Source organism: Lissotriton vulgaris, unplaced genomic scaffold, assembly GCF_964263255.1.
Source record: "Lissotriton vulgaris unplaced genomic scaffold, aLisVul1.2 SCAFFOLD_435, whole genome shotgun sequence".
Classification (NCBI taxonomy): domain Eukaryota; kingdom Metazoa; phylum Chordata; class Amphibia; order Caudata; family Salamandridae; genus Lissotriton; species Lissotriton vulgaris.
In genome coordinates this window covers 749,374-769,017 of record NW_028255047.1, presented here as the reverse complement: position 1 = coordinate 769,017, position 19,644 = coordinate 749,374, and the positions used below count along the sequence as shown (strand labels likewise).

Below are 19,644 nucleotides of genomic sequence, written 5' to 3'. Positions count from 1 at the left end.
GTCTTGCATATCCTGCGAATCGTCCTGATTAGATGCATCAGGATAATTCAATTGTTCGTCATTTTGGTCACCCCCCCACCATCCTCAGTGCGTGTGGGGGAATGTGTAAATGCTTGTCCATAAGGCCTGACGGGCTCGAAAAGAACCGGCGAGGGAGCAGAGTCTCTTTTCCTTTTAAGTGGAATTTGATAGGATTCCATTGGATTCTCCGGCAAGATCTTCCGTTTGAAAAGGGCGAGTCTTCCGGTTGCAGTGTCAATGTACAACTTCTTTGATTTTTCAGAAGAAGGTGGAGTGGAACCGACGCCTTCAGGAGTGGCGGTCGTTCTCTTAAGTTTTGACATCAGTTTACCAGGGTCGGTGCCCTGTGCCGGCTTAGAAGTTTTAGGTCGTGCAGTCGGAGGCAGTCCAAAAACTATAGGTGGAGGTCCTGATGGCTGTTTGGCTTTTTTCACGGCAATCGACAACTTCGAGCCAGGTGTTGCACTGGGATTCCCAAAATGGCCTGCGGCTTGATGCGTCACGTTCCAAAGCGGCCATTTTGTGCTTGTCTTCGAGTACCTTCACCAGCATCAACTTGTATGAATTCGGGCTGAGTGGCGGCTGCGACTCAAGTCCGTCTTCAGTGTCCACGCCCCCGAGGGCAGCCTTAGATGATGCCGCTCCGTTTTCTTGGGCCTTTGAAACCTTTTTGGATGTGCCGATCTTCGGGTTGGCACCCTTTTGTGACCCCAAAGGGACAATGACACTCCGAGCCTTCTTATGATCCGATGGAACAAGGCTTTCTGAAACGAATACTGGTATGACCAGTTTCTGTTTCTGTTTCGATTTGTCTTTAGTCTGTTTCGGTTTCGTTTTCGAAGGCGTACCCACTGAAGGCTCTGAAATATTCTTAGCCGGGCCAGTTTGCGGGGCTGTAGAATAAGCATACAGATCTTGGCTAAAGGCCTTCCGGCGATGCTTCGACCTGAGCCTTTGACAAGACAGTGTCACTTTCGACCCCCGAGGGTTCGGGCGGGTCGTGCTCATCGCTGGAGCCGCCCTCTGCGGCTACAATCGCCATACCGTCGTCTCTTACCTCGACGGCCCCATAGTCTTCGATGTTCTCATCGTCTACCTCTTCTCCGTAGTAAGATTCTTGACAGGAGGCCTGGTCGGAAAAGTGCTCGGGTTCCTCCTCTAGAATGCCCTCGTCGTCCCAAAGAATCGAAGATATCCTCCACATCCGATGTTCTCCGCGCCGGTAGCCTCGCCTCACGTCGAAGAGCGAGCGCCTCTTCCGACCTGAATTTCGAACAGGCCAAGCAACTCCCCTCGTTGTGGTCTGGAGACCGACATCTGTTGCACACAGGGTGCACGTCTGAGAGAGGATACTTCGCGTTACAGACTGGGCAAAGTTTAAACGGGGCCTGGAATTCCATCGTCGATGTCAATCTTCGAACGGGCCTAAAAAGCTGGGAGCACACGTGCTCAAGTATCCAGGAGCATGATAAGTCAACTCCGAACCGAACGAAGTACAATACCGACGCTTAAAAAGGCCTATTTGCCTGAAGAAAACAAGTTTTTCCTCTAGGTTCCGAACTAGTCACAGAACACATCCGAACCCAATGGCGGAAAAAAACAATCTGAGGATGGAGATGATGCCCATGCGCACTGTAGTCCAGGGGAGGAGCCACCTATCTCGTGATATTTCGAAGACTCTTCCAGGACAACAAGGTGCAATCATCCGGACCCAACACTAGGCGGCGATCTATGCACAAGATATGAATTTAGCGGCCCACATGCCTCGAACAAGATGTTAATACTTTCAAATTGATGGAACTCATTTGTTGTTCTCTGCTGAAAGACTAAGCATGCCGTTTACCTTGTGCTTTACTGATAACACACAATTTTTGCATTTATAGTGTTAATAACTAGAGATACGTTACCAGCTGTTTGTGATGTTAAATTTGATCCATGTGTCAAGTTGGTGATCTATCATGTTGAAACTTTGTATGAAGTATCTTAAACCAGAAAATACAAGCGAGAGTCTGTGATGGGTAAACACATATGTACTCACTTTAGTTGTGCAGACAGTCAGCCAACCCACTACCTCAGTGGAGGCTATGGCCTCTGCTTCCCTGGTAGCAGACTGCCCACCCAATTTAGGGATCTTCGGAATTCTGATTTAGATTTTGAAGCCTACAGTGGAACCCATCGTGCAGTGTCTAAACTGTAGGTGAAGGAATTTCCAAGCAGGCAACCCTGTTGTTGTGATCCTGAACAGTGTTTCTGTGTGAGAGTTGTTTTTTAAAACAAGCAATCTTTGACCCAATGTGGAGAGAGCCTTCTCACAACATGTTGAGGCAGCTGGTTTATTTCCTCAGCCCGGGACTTACTTACAGTCCCAGGCATAAGCATTTAGGATGTAATGTAATGTTGATACTTGTAAAGCGCACTGTTACCCCATCTCGGGGTGTCCTGGCGCTGAAGACTGCTGGGGAACCAGTCCTGGCTTTCCCTGTGAGATGGTCCCTTCTGGGTATCTCCAAGGTGAAACCAGGCATCCCCGGCGTCTATGGGGGGCCGTTGTAGAGATGAGGCAAGCTTAATGCCTAGAGTTGCCGAGTGTGATCCCTGGTTAGAGTAGGCACCGAGGCGAGAATTATCGAGTCCGTTGACCCTGGTCCATGACCCTGCCACGTCGGGAATTGAACCCTGGTCCCGGGCCGTTCTCTGCTTCCGGGTCTGCCGCCTCTAACCAGTGAGCCACACCACTCCACTTAGTCATCCCGCCCATAATACGTCCAGCTGCATGTCCCTATGCCCTGCCGCCCAGTGCCAGACAGGCCATCAGGTTAATGGTTTGCAACAACGGGCACAGCTGAGCTACTTACTGCAAACTCTCTTCTTCCCTCATATCTAAATGGGTTGGAAGAACTGCAAGTTTTTGCTGCTACTCCACACACGTCTAGCTCTGAATAAACCTGCTTATCATTATAACAAGAAGATGTACGAACAAGCAAGCATAACAGAGCCCCAGTCACTATAGTAATATCTGACTTTGATATGCTTTACTTACACAAAATCCATATGGACAGCGACTGTATGGATCAACGCCTAGATCGATTGAAGCAATAATGATTTCGATGCCAGCAAAGGAGGTGCTGACAATATTCATCCCCAAACTGCCTTTTACCTGCAATGAAAGGATGATTATTAGAATGGGAAGAATTGAGGTACCTCTAACAGGGAAGGGAAGCTTGTTGCATTGAGAAACCTAACATTCAACTTGTGAAAGACTTCAAGCACCCTCTGCAGCTCTGTCTCACCATAGTCTTTGGAACAGTTGATCATATTGAATTGAATTGATTTTAATACTAGGTTAACGTGAACTTCGAGGTAGAATTGCAGATTGGTTTGCCACCTTTCTGTTTGGTTGTACAGTAGAATATCATGTTCAGAACTGTCGTCCGAGATAAATATCATGTCTTAAGTATTGCTTATGAGAGAGCAGTTTGAAAATAATAAGACAATAATATAGGGGCATATTATCAAGCCTGGGCGATAAAATAATTGTCGCTTTATCTGCAGGAAACTGCCGATAAAGTGGCGATAATGGGCTTGATAATATGCTCTATGGAATTGCAATCGAAGCTCATGTTAGATGTTCTTCACATCTAACATGAGCTTCGATTGCAATTCCATAGAGCATATTATCAAGCCCATTATCGCCACTTTATCGGCAGTTTCCTGCTGATAAAGCGGCGATAATTTTATCGCCCAGGCTTGATAATATGCCCCATAGTTTATAGTAAATGTGCAGAATTAACATATAAGCGTTAATGAAAATAATGTGTTTACATGTATGAAAGTGCAGTAAACAGTCATACTTACTCGTAATACGCCTCAAATAAGTAAAGTAACCCTGCTTGAAGAACTGACTTGTCTGAACATGGTAAAACACGAATACATTGTTTAATTCTTGACTTTCTGTGAACATGCTTTGTAAATAACTATTAGTTGCACAAATGTTTTTATATATTTCTACAGGATGTTTCTATTTGATTTGTACAAAGACCAAAGTTTTAGAATTGTAAAACGCATTATTCCCGAGGGAGTCAAAGCAGAAGCTAATGAAGAGCCACTATCAGAGAGACGACCACAACTAGCATCACGGAAAGGAGAAAAGCCAGGTTTTCAGCTGCTTGCGGAAGGCGGCGTGGGAGGAAAGACTAGCAATATGGGGTGGAAGAATACTAACTTGGCAGCAGATAGCCCCAACCCCTAAACCTGGCTGTACTAAATCTTGGTATCTCCACCTTCCTGAGAGAGGTGGACCTTAGCTGTCTATGAGTGATGTACCAGTGGAAAGCCGTTTGCAGGTGCATCGGCCCTGATGGAAGAGAGCGGTATGAACTAGACAAAGGGCTTTGAAAATCACACACTTCCTGACCAGCAGCCAATGCAGGGAGTGAATGCCCTCTCTGACTGACAAACATTTGGAAATACCCAGGACAAGCCGAGCAGCCGCATTCTGGATAGTCTGAAGTTTACTAAGAGTCGACATGTTAATATTTAAGTACAGAGAATTGCAGTGGTCAATGCGAGAAGTAGTAGCTGCAACTCTGAGCTCAGTTGGAATGGAAGAAAAGACCTTTCTGCGAGTTTTGATAATGTACAAATAAGAGCTCACAGTCTTTTTAGCCACAATGTTAAAGGAAAGAGAGCTATAAAAACAAGCATTTGCAATGCTGGTTTTGTAAATGACAATTTTTTTATTTATGTGTTGGTTTTGAAAATAGCTAAATTAATAGCTTTGTCATTTTCAATGCTAATAGTTATAACTTTTGCAAATGCGACACCTATAGCATTTGTAATGCAACATGTTTTGTATTTACGTGACTTAGATGTATTGATATTACAAATAACAACGGCTTTTAATTTTTTTAAATAATACTTATATAAAAGTGATTGTAATTTATAATGGCAATAGCTTAAACTTTTGTAAATAAAGTTTGTGAAGATTATGTTCAGTGTATTTTATTGTGATGAAAATCCAAGAACAGAAGTGAAATAACATCTTTTTGTGACATTTGTAACAAAGCTTGAAACATTGAGAGAACATAATTGAAGTAGTTGTTGTTGAATGGTTGCACAGATTGATGCTGTGGTGGCGCCGAGTGATGCTGTGGTGGCGCCGAGTGCACTCTGCATCTACTAAAATGAAACCTGGGGGGAGAGGGGTCATGATGCCAACCTCAGACGGTCAAAGACTGCGTGATGTAAAACTCTCAGCTCCCTGAGAAGAAGCCGAAGACTCGCTAAGGCTTCTGCTGCTTTCTGCGAGCACACTGCCGTGCTATCAGGAAGAGAAGGCGGTGTAACAAAGGCCCCCGCAGCGGTAAAAATATGTTTACATTTTGCCAAGAGTGGAGGGACGCGGTCTGCAGAGGTGTTTTAAACCCATCTCTTCGAGTCATGGAGTGGCCTTGAAGGGGATCGGTCCAAGGGACGGCGCAGGCCTTACGAACCAGCACAGTCAGAATAGACTGTCCGGCCGTGAAATGGATTAAAAAAAATATATATATTCTTGTACACTCAATTTTACAGTGACTATCAACAACTCATTTATAAATGCCAACACTATAAGCAGCAGTAGTAAATCAGCAAAATGCAGGGTTAAAACAAGCTCTTGGCATTGCTGGAGGGAGGAGAAATGCGAGACACGGCCTAGCGGCCGTGAAGTGTGAAGCAGTCGGCGGGGGGAGGAGAAATGGGAGACACTGCCTGGCGGCCATGAAGTGTGAAGCAGTGGGCGGGGAGCCCTTTGAAGTGAAGCTCTCCGAGGGTAAAGCGCGTGCTTGTGCTCATGTGAACTTTCGGAAATCTGCCCGATGGTTTGAGAACATTTTTGCTCACTAAAATTCTCCCCTATCCATTCCTTGCGGAATGGGATAGGCGAGCCCTAAAAAAATGGCCAAACGACCCATTTGGCAACGAGTATAGCAAGGTTTTGAGGCACTTTCTAAAAACGGCCTCAGCTTCAGCTAGTCTCAAGGAGAGGGGAAGCAGAGCCCAGGCTCAACAGAAAGATCTTCCTCTTTGGTTTTCAACCTGAAACCCATCCTCCATCTACTTCAAATGAGCCAGTGCATCACAATGACCAGGACATGACCAGGACATTACTAGATGCTTGGAGTTCTCCCATCTCCCCAGCTTCACAAAGTGGCTGGAAAGGCAACGAGGAAGCGTTGTAAGAAAAAGAACATCTTAAATTTACACAAACTATAGGTGGATACCTACTGTGTGTAGGTTTGACTTTTCGCTATGTATTAACATTACTACATACATTATTAGCTGCCAAGGTTTCAGATTGCTATGAGTGACATTTTCATAATTTCAGTGTAATTATGAGTGACATTTCAACGACTATGAGTGACACTTTCTCGGTAGCAAAATCAAGCAGTAAAAGACGAGGGAATCATATAAATGTAAGACATTACATTTATTTGAGCAAAGCTGCTAATGTTTCAGATTGCTTATGTGTGACATTTTCATAGATTCGGTGGATTTACAAAAGACATTTAACAACTAAATGCATGACAGTTAGAGCTACACTTCTTGTGGACAAATTATGCAATGAAGTCCAGGAAACAGACACATTTCAGAAATCACACTGAGTTCAGCAATAAGAAATTAGAACTCCGTAGCAGGTGCTTTTAAAGCAATTTCTTTTTTTTTTTAAATAATCAGCAACTTCCACCCCAACCTCAGCTTTAGGTGCGGCTGAATCAAACGGTTCTCTGTGACAAAAGAAGCAACCCACTGAGCTATCTATATATAATGCAGTTCATTACAATACAATATGCCGTTAGACTTTCTTTGCAGTATGCATATAAACTCTCTGCTATACTTAATAGTGAGTGAAAACAGCCATGAGACGAACTCCGACAGCTCTCTAGCGGGGATATTAATCATCTGCCTTGTGGAAAATTAATACGGTTTGGTAAACATTATCTGCGGCATCTTGCCCTTTTTTCCCCGAATGCCACACTTTTTGTCGTGCACACCCGCCATTTTAGGTGCCTTGGTCAGAACCACACTCTGCACGCCACTGACCCCTAGCACGGCTCTTCACCCTCACAAGCACACCCCCCGCATGCTGCCAGCCCCCGCTCTCACATGCCTTGGGTCATAAACCCCTCTTCCACGCAGCTCTGCCTCGGAACTCCATCCTGTTCCCAGCGCGACACTTCCCTCCATCCCTTTCATGGTCCCGGATCCCTTGATAACACCCCTCTTTCCTTTGTGCCCGTTTGTCTCACTCGTTCCCAAGCCGCCACCTGGCCCTGCGGGTACTGTCATTGCCCCCTTCCTCCTGTACAGTAGGAAACACCCCGCCCCCATCAAAGGATCCTTGAGCTAATCAAAGCCCCCACCCCATGAGATCCGATCAACCTCACACATTCCGTGAATCGGCGGAATGTCCAGCTGCGCGATAATCATCATCCGTTGTGACCGGGGTGGGGACTTCAACTGTAAATGTGTGTGGGAACGGGCCTGAAGCGGGGATTCTGAGGATGTCTTTCCGTACATCAAAGGGTTGACAGAGATGTGTTTTATGCAATAAAGTAATAAACTTGTGTATAAGAGGCCAGGCCTCGGAGATGCAGTTAGAGCACCTCGTGACGATACTTGCTGTCTGAACTGATGTGTTTCTCCTCCGGAGAGAATAAAACTTCTGTTTCCTGCCTTCCAAATCTCCAGCGCCTGCCTCTTTGTTTGGTAAACTTAAGTGGGTATAGAGGCGGCTAACGCCGGGCAACTTCGGAAAAGGTCTTCTGCCTGTACCTTTTTCAACAGCCTTAACTCTGACTAAGCAAGTCTCACAGTGCTGCAAAAATAAAGGCTGCTGCTTGTAGTACCGCTGACAACTAAGGATATTAAACACTTCAACTAAACTAGCAGTTTGATGATTTATTAGTGCAGACAAAACTCAGAGATGGCCTGCATTTACAACACAAACAGACAACTTCAGTGTACCCGTTTCCAAAGCGCTATGCTGTGCTGGAGGCCCCCTCCCCATTCTTTTAATAAACATTATGAGTTTCATCAGCGAATTATTAAATGCATATCTGACTTACCTGGTGTGGTCTCTTGATAGTCAGAATGATCCACTGGGAGGAGCTGCCTGCCTGAGTGTCACAGCAGAGATTGTTAGCCTGTCTCTTCTTAAGAGAGTCAGACAGACAGACAGACAGCCGTGCTGCAGCCTCAACCTGTGCCACCTGCTCTCACTGTGAGAATCACGGTTGGGTGGTGAGTCCGGCCATGGGCACTAGTTGGGCTCTGACTAGCTGGGCAGGGTACAGCAACAGTATGTGCCCAGGTCATGAGGAGGTGAACAGGTGATCGATTGTCGCCGGCGTCCTTCTTTCACTCTGGGCCATGTATTAGGGCTTGCAGAGGAACAGCAATGAATTCCTCGGTGCCTTGGGGCCCGACTGGCAGGCAGGAAATTAAACATCCTGTCAGACTGGTACAATCGAATGAGGACTTAACAAGGCCCGGGAACATCTACTAAAAGTAGTTGTGGCGCTAGGTTCTTTGGCATAGGAAAGCCTTTGTTCCATTGAGCAATTATTGCATTGTAAGTATGTGCCTCTGCAGAGTTGGAGACGAGCAACAGTAAGCTGCATCTCTCCTCGATCCTTTGTCCGTGCACCGACCCTTCCCTCCCATAGAGAGAAGCTGTCACACCAACCTCGGAGGGGTGGGGGGCCTGGGCCGGGGGTAGAGGGACGGGAAATGAATAAATCCTCTCGGCTTGTTCTGTTCTTTCTCTGCCCCATGCTTACTGCGCTGGCCGTCGTGACACTCTATGCCAGTGAGGACGGGTCTTCTCACCGGACCGCGATCTCCTGTGACTGCATGATTCAGCAGGGCTGGGCCCTGTCTTTCACAAGTGCCCTCGAGTTGGCTGGTCCCGGCTGCTCGGAAATAAAATTGCCGGCGGGCGGCATTGCCTTTATTAATTTAGTTCCTGGGCCTGTCCTGTCCTAGCGTAGCGATCTGATTGCAGGACAGGACAGATCTGAGGTGCGAAGTTTGCTCTGGCCCCGTCATTCACATGACTGATAAGACTGTAGTGCAGCACCCCTCCGGCATCGGTGTGTGTCCTCCTATCGCGGCTGCGAATGTATGCCAATCCTGATAGAGCTGATGCACGAACGGACTCTTCTCTCAGCTTTCCTGGCAATGAACGAGCCTCTGCATCGGGACCAGTCACCCTTGACATACATGCACACTTCAAGAACGAACACACGCAACAACCAATCAAGTTTAGGTGATTTTTTGGCACACAAATGTATACTGTGTACATAAAGCATCCAAACATGACATCAAAGCGGAAATGAAACCAATAACCCGTTTTTCAGGTCTAACCTAGAGCGCGTAGAAAAAAAAAAAAAGGATTTAAAATAGAGTTCCTTCACACCCTAGTTGGTGTAATGCGTCGACTCTAGCACAACCACTTTCCCCTTTCTGTGAGGAGTAATCATGTACAATGCTCAGTCAGGCGGTTTATTTCAAAGATGAACGTGCGAGGGATGTGCATGATAACTTCCCGCAGCATTCGCCAGGCTGCTATTATCCGGACCGAGGGCCGGGGCATGAATGAGCCAGGCTCCCTCGATGAATGAATATTCACCAGTACATTACCTCCTCGTCAGCCCTCCCCGTCCCAGTCCTTACTAATGAGCATAGCTCCTCCCACCAGAAACTCCCAAGCAACTAAAAACCCATCCCTTCCCTCCAGGCCACACCCACACCCTAAGGCATATAAGCATGTGACCCGCCCATCAACACCCTGTTTGTTTTTTCTGCGGAATTCATTTCCTGGCAACTTCGTCGTGGGGGTCCTGGACCGGTGCCTCCTTTCGGGTAAGTGTGAAACGGCCTGCTGGGCGGCCGTTTGTTCCCCTGTTGTACCTGTTTTTATCATGTACTTTTGAGTCCCTGCTTTAGCGGGACCGTGGGGTTGGGGGGCCTTGACTGCCTGGTGTGGGGTGGTGTCTCCCTGCTGCGGCCTCCCCTCTTCCGGGTATGTTCCCTGCCCTAGCGGGTGCACCCGGGGACGGAGGGGGGGTGTGTTGGGCGCGGCTAGCTTCTCTGCTCGCCAGTGGCGTGGCGGTTTGGCTCCTCCTTGGAGGTGTGTTTGGGGGCTCGGTGCTCGTCTCGGGCCCGTGTTTCCCTTTTTTGTTTTTGTTACCTGGGAGGCAGTACGCGATGCATATATCGTACTGGATACGCACAGAGCATTGTATAAAGCGGCTGCGAGAACAGGCTCTGCAAGGTCCCTGCGGGGAGACGCTTTGAGCATTTAAAGGGACGTGGCTCTGTCTACCGGGGCTTCATGATCTCTGGCCGCGGGTCGCTCCCTGCCCCTTTTTAGGGGGCATTGCTTTGGTTTACACAGTGGGCCGTGTTTGCGATGCTGTGCCTGTATGCTTCCTTTGGAATGTCCGGGAGTTCGTGTTCCCGTGTCTGTTTGGAGGCAGGTTGCTTCGCATGTGGAAGCTGCTCTCTCTTTCGGTCCTGTTTTGGGCTGCCTGTTCTTTCTAGGGCCCGCCTCGGCGGGTCTTGGGCTCAACTTCCACGGACCCGATAATTCTTGCCTCGGTGCCTATTCCAACCATTGCGGGTGAGTAGTGCGCTATGCAAGTGTCCATATGCATTTCATTGCGTTCCGTTTGTCCTTCAGTTTGGGGGCGCCCTGGTGTTCTGGATATATTGGGCTGCGCCTCGTGACACATGCGTGGGGCTGGTACTTTTGGGGGTCGGGACTCTGTGTGCTGGGGCTGCGTGTCCTTGGTTCCTCCCCTGGCCTCTTTCTCCTGCCGTGGGTCGCTCTATGCCCCTTTTTTGGGGGCATGGCTTTTGTTTAAGGCGGTGACCTGTGGTGGTAGCGCAACTTGTCTTCCTGCTGGGGCCTCTCCTCTTCCGGGTTGGTTCCCTGCCCTGGCGAGTTCACCTAGGGTGGGAGGGGAGGTGTGTTGTGCGCGGCTGGCTTCTCTGCTCACCAGTGGCGTGGCGGTCTGGCCTCCTTTCAGGTACGTGTGGGTCGGTCTGCTTGGCGGCCGTTTTTTATTCCCCTTGGATGCCTGTTGTTTCGGGTACATTTGAGTTACTGCTTTGGCGGGACCATGGGGCTTGGGGGAGTCCGGGTCTTCCTCTTTCTGTCTTGTTTGGACTGGCCTGCTGGCCTGGTGGGGGGTGCGGCATTCCCTGTTTGGCCCTTGTGGATCTTGCTTTGCTTGGTCTGGGCGCTCCTTTCTCTGTTCTGTGCCCCTGTTAGAGATGTGGTTTTGGCATGTATGGGCTCTGCTGTCACGGGGAGGTGGTAGTCGCTGGGTCTTCCGCTGCTCCTTCCTTTGGGCATGGTCGGGTTGCTTCAGCCACGTGGATCCTGTCTTGGATTGGTTGGGTCCGGGGGGGCGAGCCTTAGTGGTTTTCTGCTCCGTGTTCGGGTCGCTTTTTGGTTCCATTGGCCCTGGGTGGGTGGACAGTCTGTAGACTTTTTCACCTTTCGCCTATTGTTGGGGCTTGTGGGCCTCCCCTTTCCTTGATCTCTGTGTATGCTGTGCAGGAGAGGGTGTGGGGGATGTTTGGCGGACTTGCCTTTCCCCGGTTTCTGGAGGTGTCCTGGCTGTGTAGCGATTGGGGTTTCCTTTACAATGGTTCGCTGGGGTATCCTGGCTGTGTGGCGAGGGGATCCCGGTGGCTGGTGTGGCAGCTCGGTACCTGGTGGTGTCCGTGGTTGCGGTTCCTTCTTCTCCTGTGGTCATGCGGGATGGGGGACCTTGAAGCTGGCTTTTGCTACCTCTGGTTTTGCGGTCCGGGCTGCGTCTTGCCCTGGCTTTCGGGTCCGGTCGCTTCGTGTGACTGTCCGTTTTTTCTGTGCTGGTTTGCTGGTTGTGGGTCCCTCTGCCTCTTTTTCCGGGTTGGGACTGTAGTTGGAATTCTGGGCAGTCTTTTTCCTTTGCAGCCCTTGGTGCGGTGGCAACAGTGGCTGGGTCCTCTGTGTCTGCTCGCTGGGTTTTGCCTTGGTGGACGGTTCTGCTTGGGGGACTCCCATAATGGTGCTTCCCTTCGCGGACTCTTTACTATTTTGGGATCCGTGGGATTGTGCGCCTGCTTTTGGGCGGCGTTTCGTTCTGATTTGGTGGCCCTGCCCTTTGGTGGTATGGAATGGGGCCGGGGTGTCCCTTCCTTCCTCTTGTCCCAGGGTGTACGGAGTGCTTCCTCTTCTTCTTGTCCCTCCTTGTTGGGCTGGGCTGCTGGCTGTGTTCTGTGCTGCCCCTTTTTCCGATTTCTCAGGCGCTGTGGCGGGCTCTTTGCTCAGGGCTCGGGTCTCGTTTCTGAGGGGGCGGTGTTGTGGGTGCAAGTGTTTCGGCAGGGTCAGGGGGTGTACTCGCTCCTGTTTCTGTTCCGGGCCCTTCTGGGGTCTGCTGTCCGGTGCTGGTTGTGGCAGCTGCACGCTTGTGTCTCCCTCGTCGATCCTTCTGGTTCTCCGGGACGCATTCTTCTTATGCCGGTTCCCGCGGCTTCTTTGCCTACTTGGGGGTTCCGGGTGTTCCCTGCCTTGTTCGGTAGGTTGGTTCTTCCTCTTCTTTCCTTCCGGTTTAGGCCCTTTCAAGGGGTGTTTGCTGCCTCCTGATTCAGTTTGGGGTTTCTTTACTTGATGTCTTCCTTCTTTGCATCACTCATGTGCTGCTGTTTGTGGGGTGGTTTCGGCACCTCGGTTGGTGGGGTTTTCCTGACGGTGCCCCGCAGACTACGGTGGTAGTTGGGGGCTCGGTCTTCCTCTACTCCCCGGCGGCTCCAGGTTCGGCGGCTGTTCCTGCTGCTGTGTGGTTTGTCCTTGGGCCCGTTGGCTCTTGTTCCCCCTGGCGTGTCTTGCTCTGGGCCTCTCGCGGGGCTATCCGTTTGGGTCCTGTGAGGGGTTGGTTCTCTGACCTGGGCTCTAGTGCTCTGTGGAGTGTTTTGTGCCTCTGCTGTCGCAGGCTCCCGCTGGACGGTGGGTTCATTTCCTGCCTCTGCTTTCTAGTTGTCCCATGGGGGTTTTGTGCCTTCGGCCTTGCTTGCCTGGGTGCTCCTGATCTTGTTTGAAGGATCTGGGGTTCTGCAGTTTCTGGCCTGGTTGGTGCCTGGTTGGGAGTTCGCCTGGGTATGCTGGGTGCTGTTGCTGCTCTTGTGCCTCTGGTGGCGCTGGCTCGCTCTGGTCTGGGGTTGGATCCTGATTGCCTGTGCTTTCAGTCTGTCCCATGGTTGGTTCGGTTGGCCTGGCCTTTTTCTGCCTTGGTTCCTCCTGAGGTTCATATTGGTCTGGTCGGACTGTGTGCTGGTGGTGTGTTTGGTCGTCCGCCTTTGTTGTGCTGGGATGGCTTCACTTGACGGTTCGGCTGTTCTGCCGGGAGGGGGGGGCGTTTTCTTCCTTGTGGCCCCTTGGACTTTTCGTCTACCGGGGGGTTTTTCTTCCCGGGGCGGCTCTCCTGCGTGGGGTGTTTCCCTCCCGGTCCGAGTTATGCCTCTTGCTGTCCTGGTTCAGAGTCTCGTGGTTGGGCCTGTTTTGCTTCTCCGGGGATTGCCTTGGGTTGAGGTTGTTCTCTGGTTTGGTCAGGCCCTGTCTGCGGGGTGGTTGCCCTGTCCTTCTGTTGTACGGTGGCCTGCTGTGTGCTTTTTCCCCGTTTGCGCTGGTTCCATGGGTCCTGCTGCGGGTTGGACTGGGTCGGGCCTCGTTTGTCCTGGTGGCTCCGGTTGGGTCTGGTTGGCCTTGGCTCCCTCTGTTGTGATTGGCGGTGGGGCGTTGCTGGTGTTTGACGGTGGTCCCTTGTTGTTTCCCCTCTGTCTCGGGGTGTCTGGTCCACTGGCGGAGGGGAAGTGTGGCTCAATGGTTAGAGCGGCAGACCCTGATGCAGAGGTCTAGCCCGGGACCAGGGTTCAATTCCCCGCCTCAGCTGGTCTTGGGCTCAAATTTCCACTGACCTGATAATTCTCGCCTCGGTGCCTATTCTAATTGAAATAAATTGGCTGTGATGTGTCGGGTCCTCCTGGCTTTGGGGTGTTCTGGCTGAGTTTTTTCTTGGTTCGGGGGCCCTTCGCCTCTCCTGTCCTGTGCCTGTCATGGGGTTTTCTTTCCTGGATTGCTGTCCGACACAGGGTGTGTCTGCATTGGATTCCGGGGCTTGTCTTGGGTTTCTGGGTAGTTGGCTTCGACTTGGGTCGGGCTGTGTCCTCCCTGCGAGCTCTGTGGGCGGTTGGTTGGCCTTTCGGGGTTCGGGCGTTGGGCTGGTGCGCCCCTTGATGTCCGGGTGGTTGTTTCCCCCTGGCGCCGTTCTTTCGTTCCTTTGCTCCTTGTTGGAGTTTCTGGTTCTGCCGGTTTTCTGTCCTGTACCTCTTACTGGGGTTTGGGTGCTGCTGCTCTGTTTGGTGGTTGTGCGGACTCTGGCGGTGTGCCTCCTTCTGCTGTGCCTTTTTTATGGGGTGGTGTTCCCTTTTTGTTGCCCTTAGGCTGGCTGGTCGTGTTCTGGGGCCTTCTGTGGCTGCTCTCCATCAGTGGCTGTGTTGGCTGTGCGGCCTGCTGTTGGGCTTGTGGTGTGTTGGCGCCTGGGTCGGTTCGAGGCTCCTCACCTCTGGGGTAGCTGCTCCTTGGGCTTGCTTCCGGGATGGGGCTCCCTAGCCGTGTCCGGTGTGGATGCTGCTGGGTGTTCTCCTCGTGCTTTTATGTCCTGTAGTCATTGAGTGATATGTGGGACTGTGTCTCCTGGGTCTGGGAACGCTGGCTTGCGTTCTGCTCGGGTTGTGTGACTTTCTGCTTGTGCGGCTTGAGTCTGTTTTTCTGCTATGTGAGCCGATTCTTGCTTTGGTATCTGCTCATTAGTAAGGACTGGGACGGGGAGGGCTGACAAGGAGGTAATGACCGGTTACTCACCGGTAATATTCATTACTCCGAGTCGTAGCCCTCCCCGTCCCAGTCCTGGTTCCCATCCCTCCCTCCCTGTTCGGCTTCTTGTGCTTGGTAGTACAGGATGTGGATGGGCGGGTCACATGCTTATATGCCTTAGGGTGTGGGTGTGGCCTGGAGGGAAGGGATGGGTTTTTAGTTGCTTGGGAGTTTCTGGTGGGAGGAGCTATGCTCATTAGTAAGGACTGGGACGGGGAGGGCTACGACTCGGAGTAATGGATATTACCGGTGAGTAACCGGTCATTATGTTCTCCCACCAACAGTTAAGCAGATGTGAAACCCAAGCATCTGTACAGTCAAAAGGGCCGTTTCCTGCGTGAACGCACCACGGATTGCACAACCGCGCTCGGCAGTAACCCCTGCGCAGCCCGAGGCGGGGACGGCGGACGCTGGACTGCATGACCCATGCTTGGCACCGGCGAGAACCAGCACCAGCCTCCTTAGAGCCGCCCAGCGGCACTTTACCACGGAAACACCTGTCGAAGGAGCCGGACTGGGCAGGGGAGTACATTTCACACGAGCAGCAGAGCTGCGATACATTTATTCTTCAATTTCCACACACGCATCGGGCAAGAGTGCCTTCACTGCTTGCCAGAAACAGAAGCGCGGGCTCACAACATAATATCTAACGAGACGACATGCTGACCCCAATACACGGAAGAGTGGGAGCCCGATAATAGCTCCGAAAGCGAAACCTTCCTTGGGGCGGGACTTCCGTCTTTGGAAGCCCGCGCACGCGCCCACGGGAAAGCAGTGCTGGTGACGCGGGGCTCATGCCCGAGGGAGAGCCCCGCGGAGGCTGCAAGACCTTAGAATCACGGTAAGTGGGGGGGCGCTTGCTTGTATGGGGGGGGCGCTTGCATGTATGCAGCGCGGGGGGCACTTTTATGTATACGGCGGGGGGGGGCACTTCTATGTATGCGGCGGGGGAGGGGGGGGCTTATATGTTTGTGGCGGCGGCCAGGGGGAGGGGGGCCCTTCTATGTATGCGACGGCGGCGGCAGGGGAGTGGGGGGGGGACTTCTATGTATGCGACGGCAGGGGGGTGGACTTCTATGTATGCGGCGTCGGCGGGGGGGGGGGGGCTTTGTATGTGTGTAGGGGCGCTCCTGTGTGTGTGTGTGCCTTCTTGCCTGCATGTGTGTATTCAGTGTGCCTTTCTTTGCATGGGAATATGAGGGACGGCGACGTGCGCGCTCACGAGGTAAAATCTCCGGCAGGAGACGCTCGTGACAGTCTGCTGTCTACATTCCCCTGAAAGTGATTACATTAGTTGTCTCACTAGACGCAAAAGCTTCGCTTTTGCGTACGTCTAGCGAGACCTAAAAAACCTCAGGGCCAGATGTAGGTAACTTCAATTTACCGATTCAAAAATACTGAATTTTACTGATTAGGTATTCCAGAATCGGTAAATGAGATGTAGGAAAAAAAATCGGTATTATTTACCGAATCGTTAAAATTCGGTATCGGACATTTGGAATTTACCGAATCGGTATTTACCGAATCGGTATTTCCCATTCATTCCTATGGGCCAAAAGGCCCATAGGAATGAATGGGAAATACAGAATCGGTAAATACCGAATCGGAAAGCAAGCAAAAGTGAAACTTAAGAAAACAGCCAATCAGGTGCTACCACCCTCCCCCTCCCTACCAGGAAGTGGCTACACAGGCAACTTCAACTAATTAGAAGGTTCTGGAGAGGCAGTCAGAGCACAGCAGAGACACAGAGCAGCAGGGAGAGTTTTGTGGAAACTTTAGCAAAAGTAAAATGGCAAGCAGCAGTGAGAGCCAGAAGGCTGAAAGAAAAAGGAAGATAAAGTTCAGCAGCATGGAGCTGCAGGTACTGGTGGAGGAGGTAGTGAGAGTGCACATCAAACTTTTTGGCAGGCACTTCCTCACTGTTCCCGAGACTGCCAAATGAAAAATCTGGCTGGCAATAGCAGAAAAAGTCAATGCAGTGGGAGTCACACCCAGGAACATTGAGGATTTAAAAAAACGATTTTATAACATCAGGAGCCTCACCAAGAAGAAGATGGCTGAAATAGACAAGCAGGCTGGTGTCACCGGTGGAGGCAGGAACCCAGCGCCCCCCTGACTGACCTGGAGGAGTTGGTGGCCTCAACCATAGAGGCAGACAGAGTTGTGGGACTTGGAGATGTGGACAGCTCAGCCAGAGCAACAAAAAAAGGTAAGACTCATGCGCAGCATGACACCCCACACCAACCTGCTTCCCTTTAACCTTTGTGGACAAGCCAACCCCAGTCCAGTACTGCTTGCACTATACAGTAGCAATGCATTATGGGAAATGTAGTCAGCTAATGTAAGTCCCTGTGTACCTGCGCAGACATCAGCAAGTCACTGAAAGTAATGCAGAGAAATGAAAGTGAAATGTGTAAAGCATTTATTGTAGTGACTGCGACACAGTAGCACACAGTTGATATACACTTATTTATACCTAGGTGCAAAATCAGCCAGTCGACCCACAGAAACAGAAGGGACAGCACCAGCGAGGGAGGAGAGTGATGAAGCAGGGCCAAGTCAAGTACAAGTCACGCAGGAGGAAGGTGACACGACTGGCATCTCACAAGAAGATGAGACAGTACAGACCCCAGAGTTGCTGCACTCCCCACAGCTCTCACAATCCCCTCCCCTGGTTTTCTCACCAGAAACCTCCCTATCACTGTTCCTGTCCACTCCTGCAACCCCACCAGTCAGGAGGCGTGTCGTGACCCCACTACCAGCAATGGAGTCAGCAGAGGGTGGGGGTGAGGCTCAAATCACTGTAGATGTCAGTTCTGCAGCACCTCAGTCCAGTAATGAGCCAGTCACAGCGCGCAGAACACAACGCGCACCCAGAAGTGCAGGTGGACGTGGAGATGGCACGGTGTTCCGTGGTCTGGAGGGGAGCATGGTGCGCATACAGAGGATGCAGGGCAAATCGATCCAAGCCTGCCATTGCCAATTCCGAGTCCTGAATGACAAAATAGGAGACATGGGGAAGGGCATGAGTGCCATTGTCGAGTCCAATAGGGAGATAGCTAAAACAAATGCGGACATTGCTGCAGGGATGCAGCAGATGAGTAACTCCATAACACAGCTCTGCTCAAAACTAGACAGTCAGTCCCACACATGGCGCAGGGAGGCCCGTATCCACAATACGGCCATCAATCGTCTGGCCACTGCCACATCCCTGCTTTGCCGAAGGGGCATTAATATGCAGGAGGCCTTAACGCAGAACACGGCTGAGGTCACCAGGGGCATGGCCAGAATCACAAGTGCCCTAGAGGCTATGCTTCTTTCACACACTGCGCAGAATCCTGCCCTGGACGTGGCAGAGGCTGACGACAGTAGTAGCCGGAGCAGCATGGCAAGCGCTGTTCTGGAGCCACTGAGGAGTAGCAGGCGCCAAGCTGAGTCTGCAGGTCATGCCGAACCCAGTGACCAACATCAGAGTGGCTCAGGGAAGCGCGAGCGCAAGTGACTTTATCGGTCATGGGTGAAGTAACCCGGGACATACAGCCCCCACGTATTTAATGTTGTGGTGTTCCCATACACAACTTGTCTGTGTCTCATTACTTACTCAGAAATAGTTGTGTGTAATCTCATCACGTCTGTATCTGCCATCACTTGGTGTTGACACTCCAGCAGGTTGTGTTTCAGTCACAGCAATGTCGTCGACATGATCCTCATAGTCTGACAAGTTCACCTCAGTACCCTTCTTCACAGCAAGGTTGTGCAACAAAGCACAGGCAGCAATGATCTTACAGCAGGTGATGGGGTATACTGCCTTGCACCTCCACTCTTGTGTAAGCACCTGAACCTGCTTTTCCAGATACCAAACGTACGCTCCACTACATTTCTTGTGCTCTTGTGGGCCCGGTTATATCTCCTTTGGCTGGGTGTTGAGGGGTTGAGGTAGGGGGTGAGTATGAAGGAGCGGAGGGCATATGCACCGTCACCTTAAAGGAAATTGGAATACATTACTCGCATGCATACATGTACTTCTTGCAGCTATAGGCTTTATGGGCGTCGCACACTGTGTCTTACCTAGCAGGTATCCTTCACCAAATTCCCCTGCAGTCAGCCGTGCATAGATGCCGCTGTTTTGAAATATGTAGGAGTCATGGGTACTCCCAGGGAATTTTGCCACAAGGTCAGTGATGTGGCACTTTGCATTGCAAATCACCTGCACATTGATGATGTGCGTTGACTTCCTATTCCTGTATATATATTCGGTGGCAGCAGGGGGACAAATGGGAATGTGCGTCCCATCAATGCAGCCAATTATATTGGGGAATCGTGCCATCTGGTTAAAGTCAGATTTTGTTTGGACCAGTTCAGCATGGGTTGCAAGAAACGATATGTAATGGTCCATCCTCTGTAACATGGCGTCAAGGAATTTGTGGAAAAACCTTGACAGGCTGCTCTGAGTTACACCACCTACCGCAGCAACCACAATCTGGTGGCTACCAGACGCAAGCAGGTGTAGGCTGCACAGCACCTGGACGTGGGGAGGAATAGCGTGTGCCCTTGGGGTAGTGTGCTCCAACAGTGGTTGGAGGTCCCTGATGAGGTCCAAGATGGTGTCTGAGTCCAACCTGTACCTCTGGAGTATCTCTGCCTCTGTGAGCATGAAC

At 50.9% G+C, this 19,644-nt stretch overlaps 1 protein-coding gene across 1 annotated transcript in view; it reads right to left on the bottom strand.

Moving 5' to 3' along the window:
- The window catches only part of LOC147659274 (membrane-spanning 4-domains subfamily A member 4A-like), a 130,523-nt gene that overhangs the window by 39,502 nt on the left and 71,377 nt on the right, over positions 1-19,644 (bottom strand). Inside the window, exon 4 of the mRNA XM_086951842.1 lies at positions 3,062-3,178. Coding sequence (XP_086807968.1) covers positions 3,062-3,178 — 117 coding nt within the window. The remainder of the gene's footprint in view (positions 1-3,061; positions 3,179-19,644) is intronic.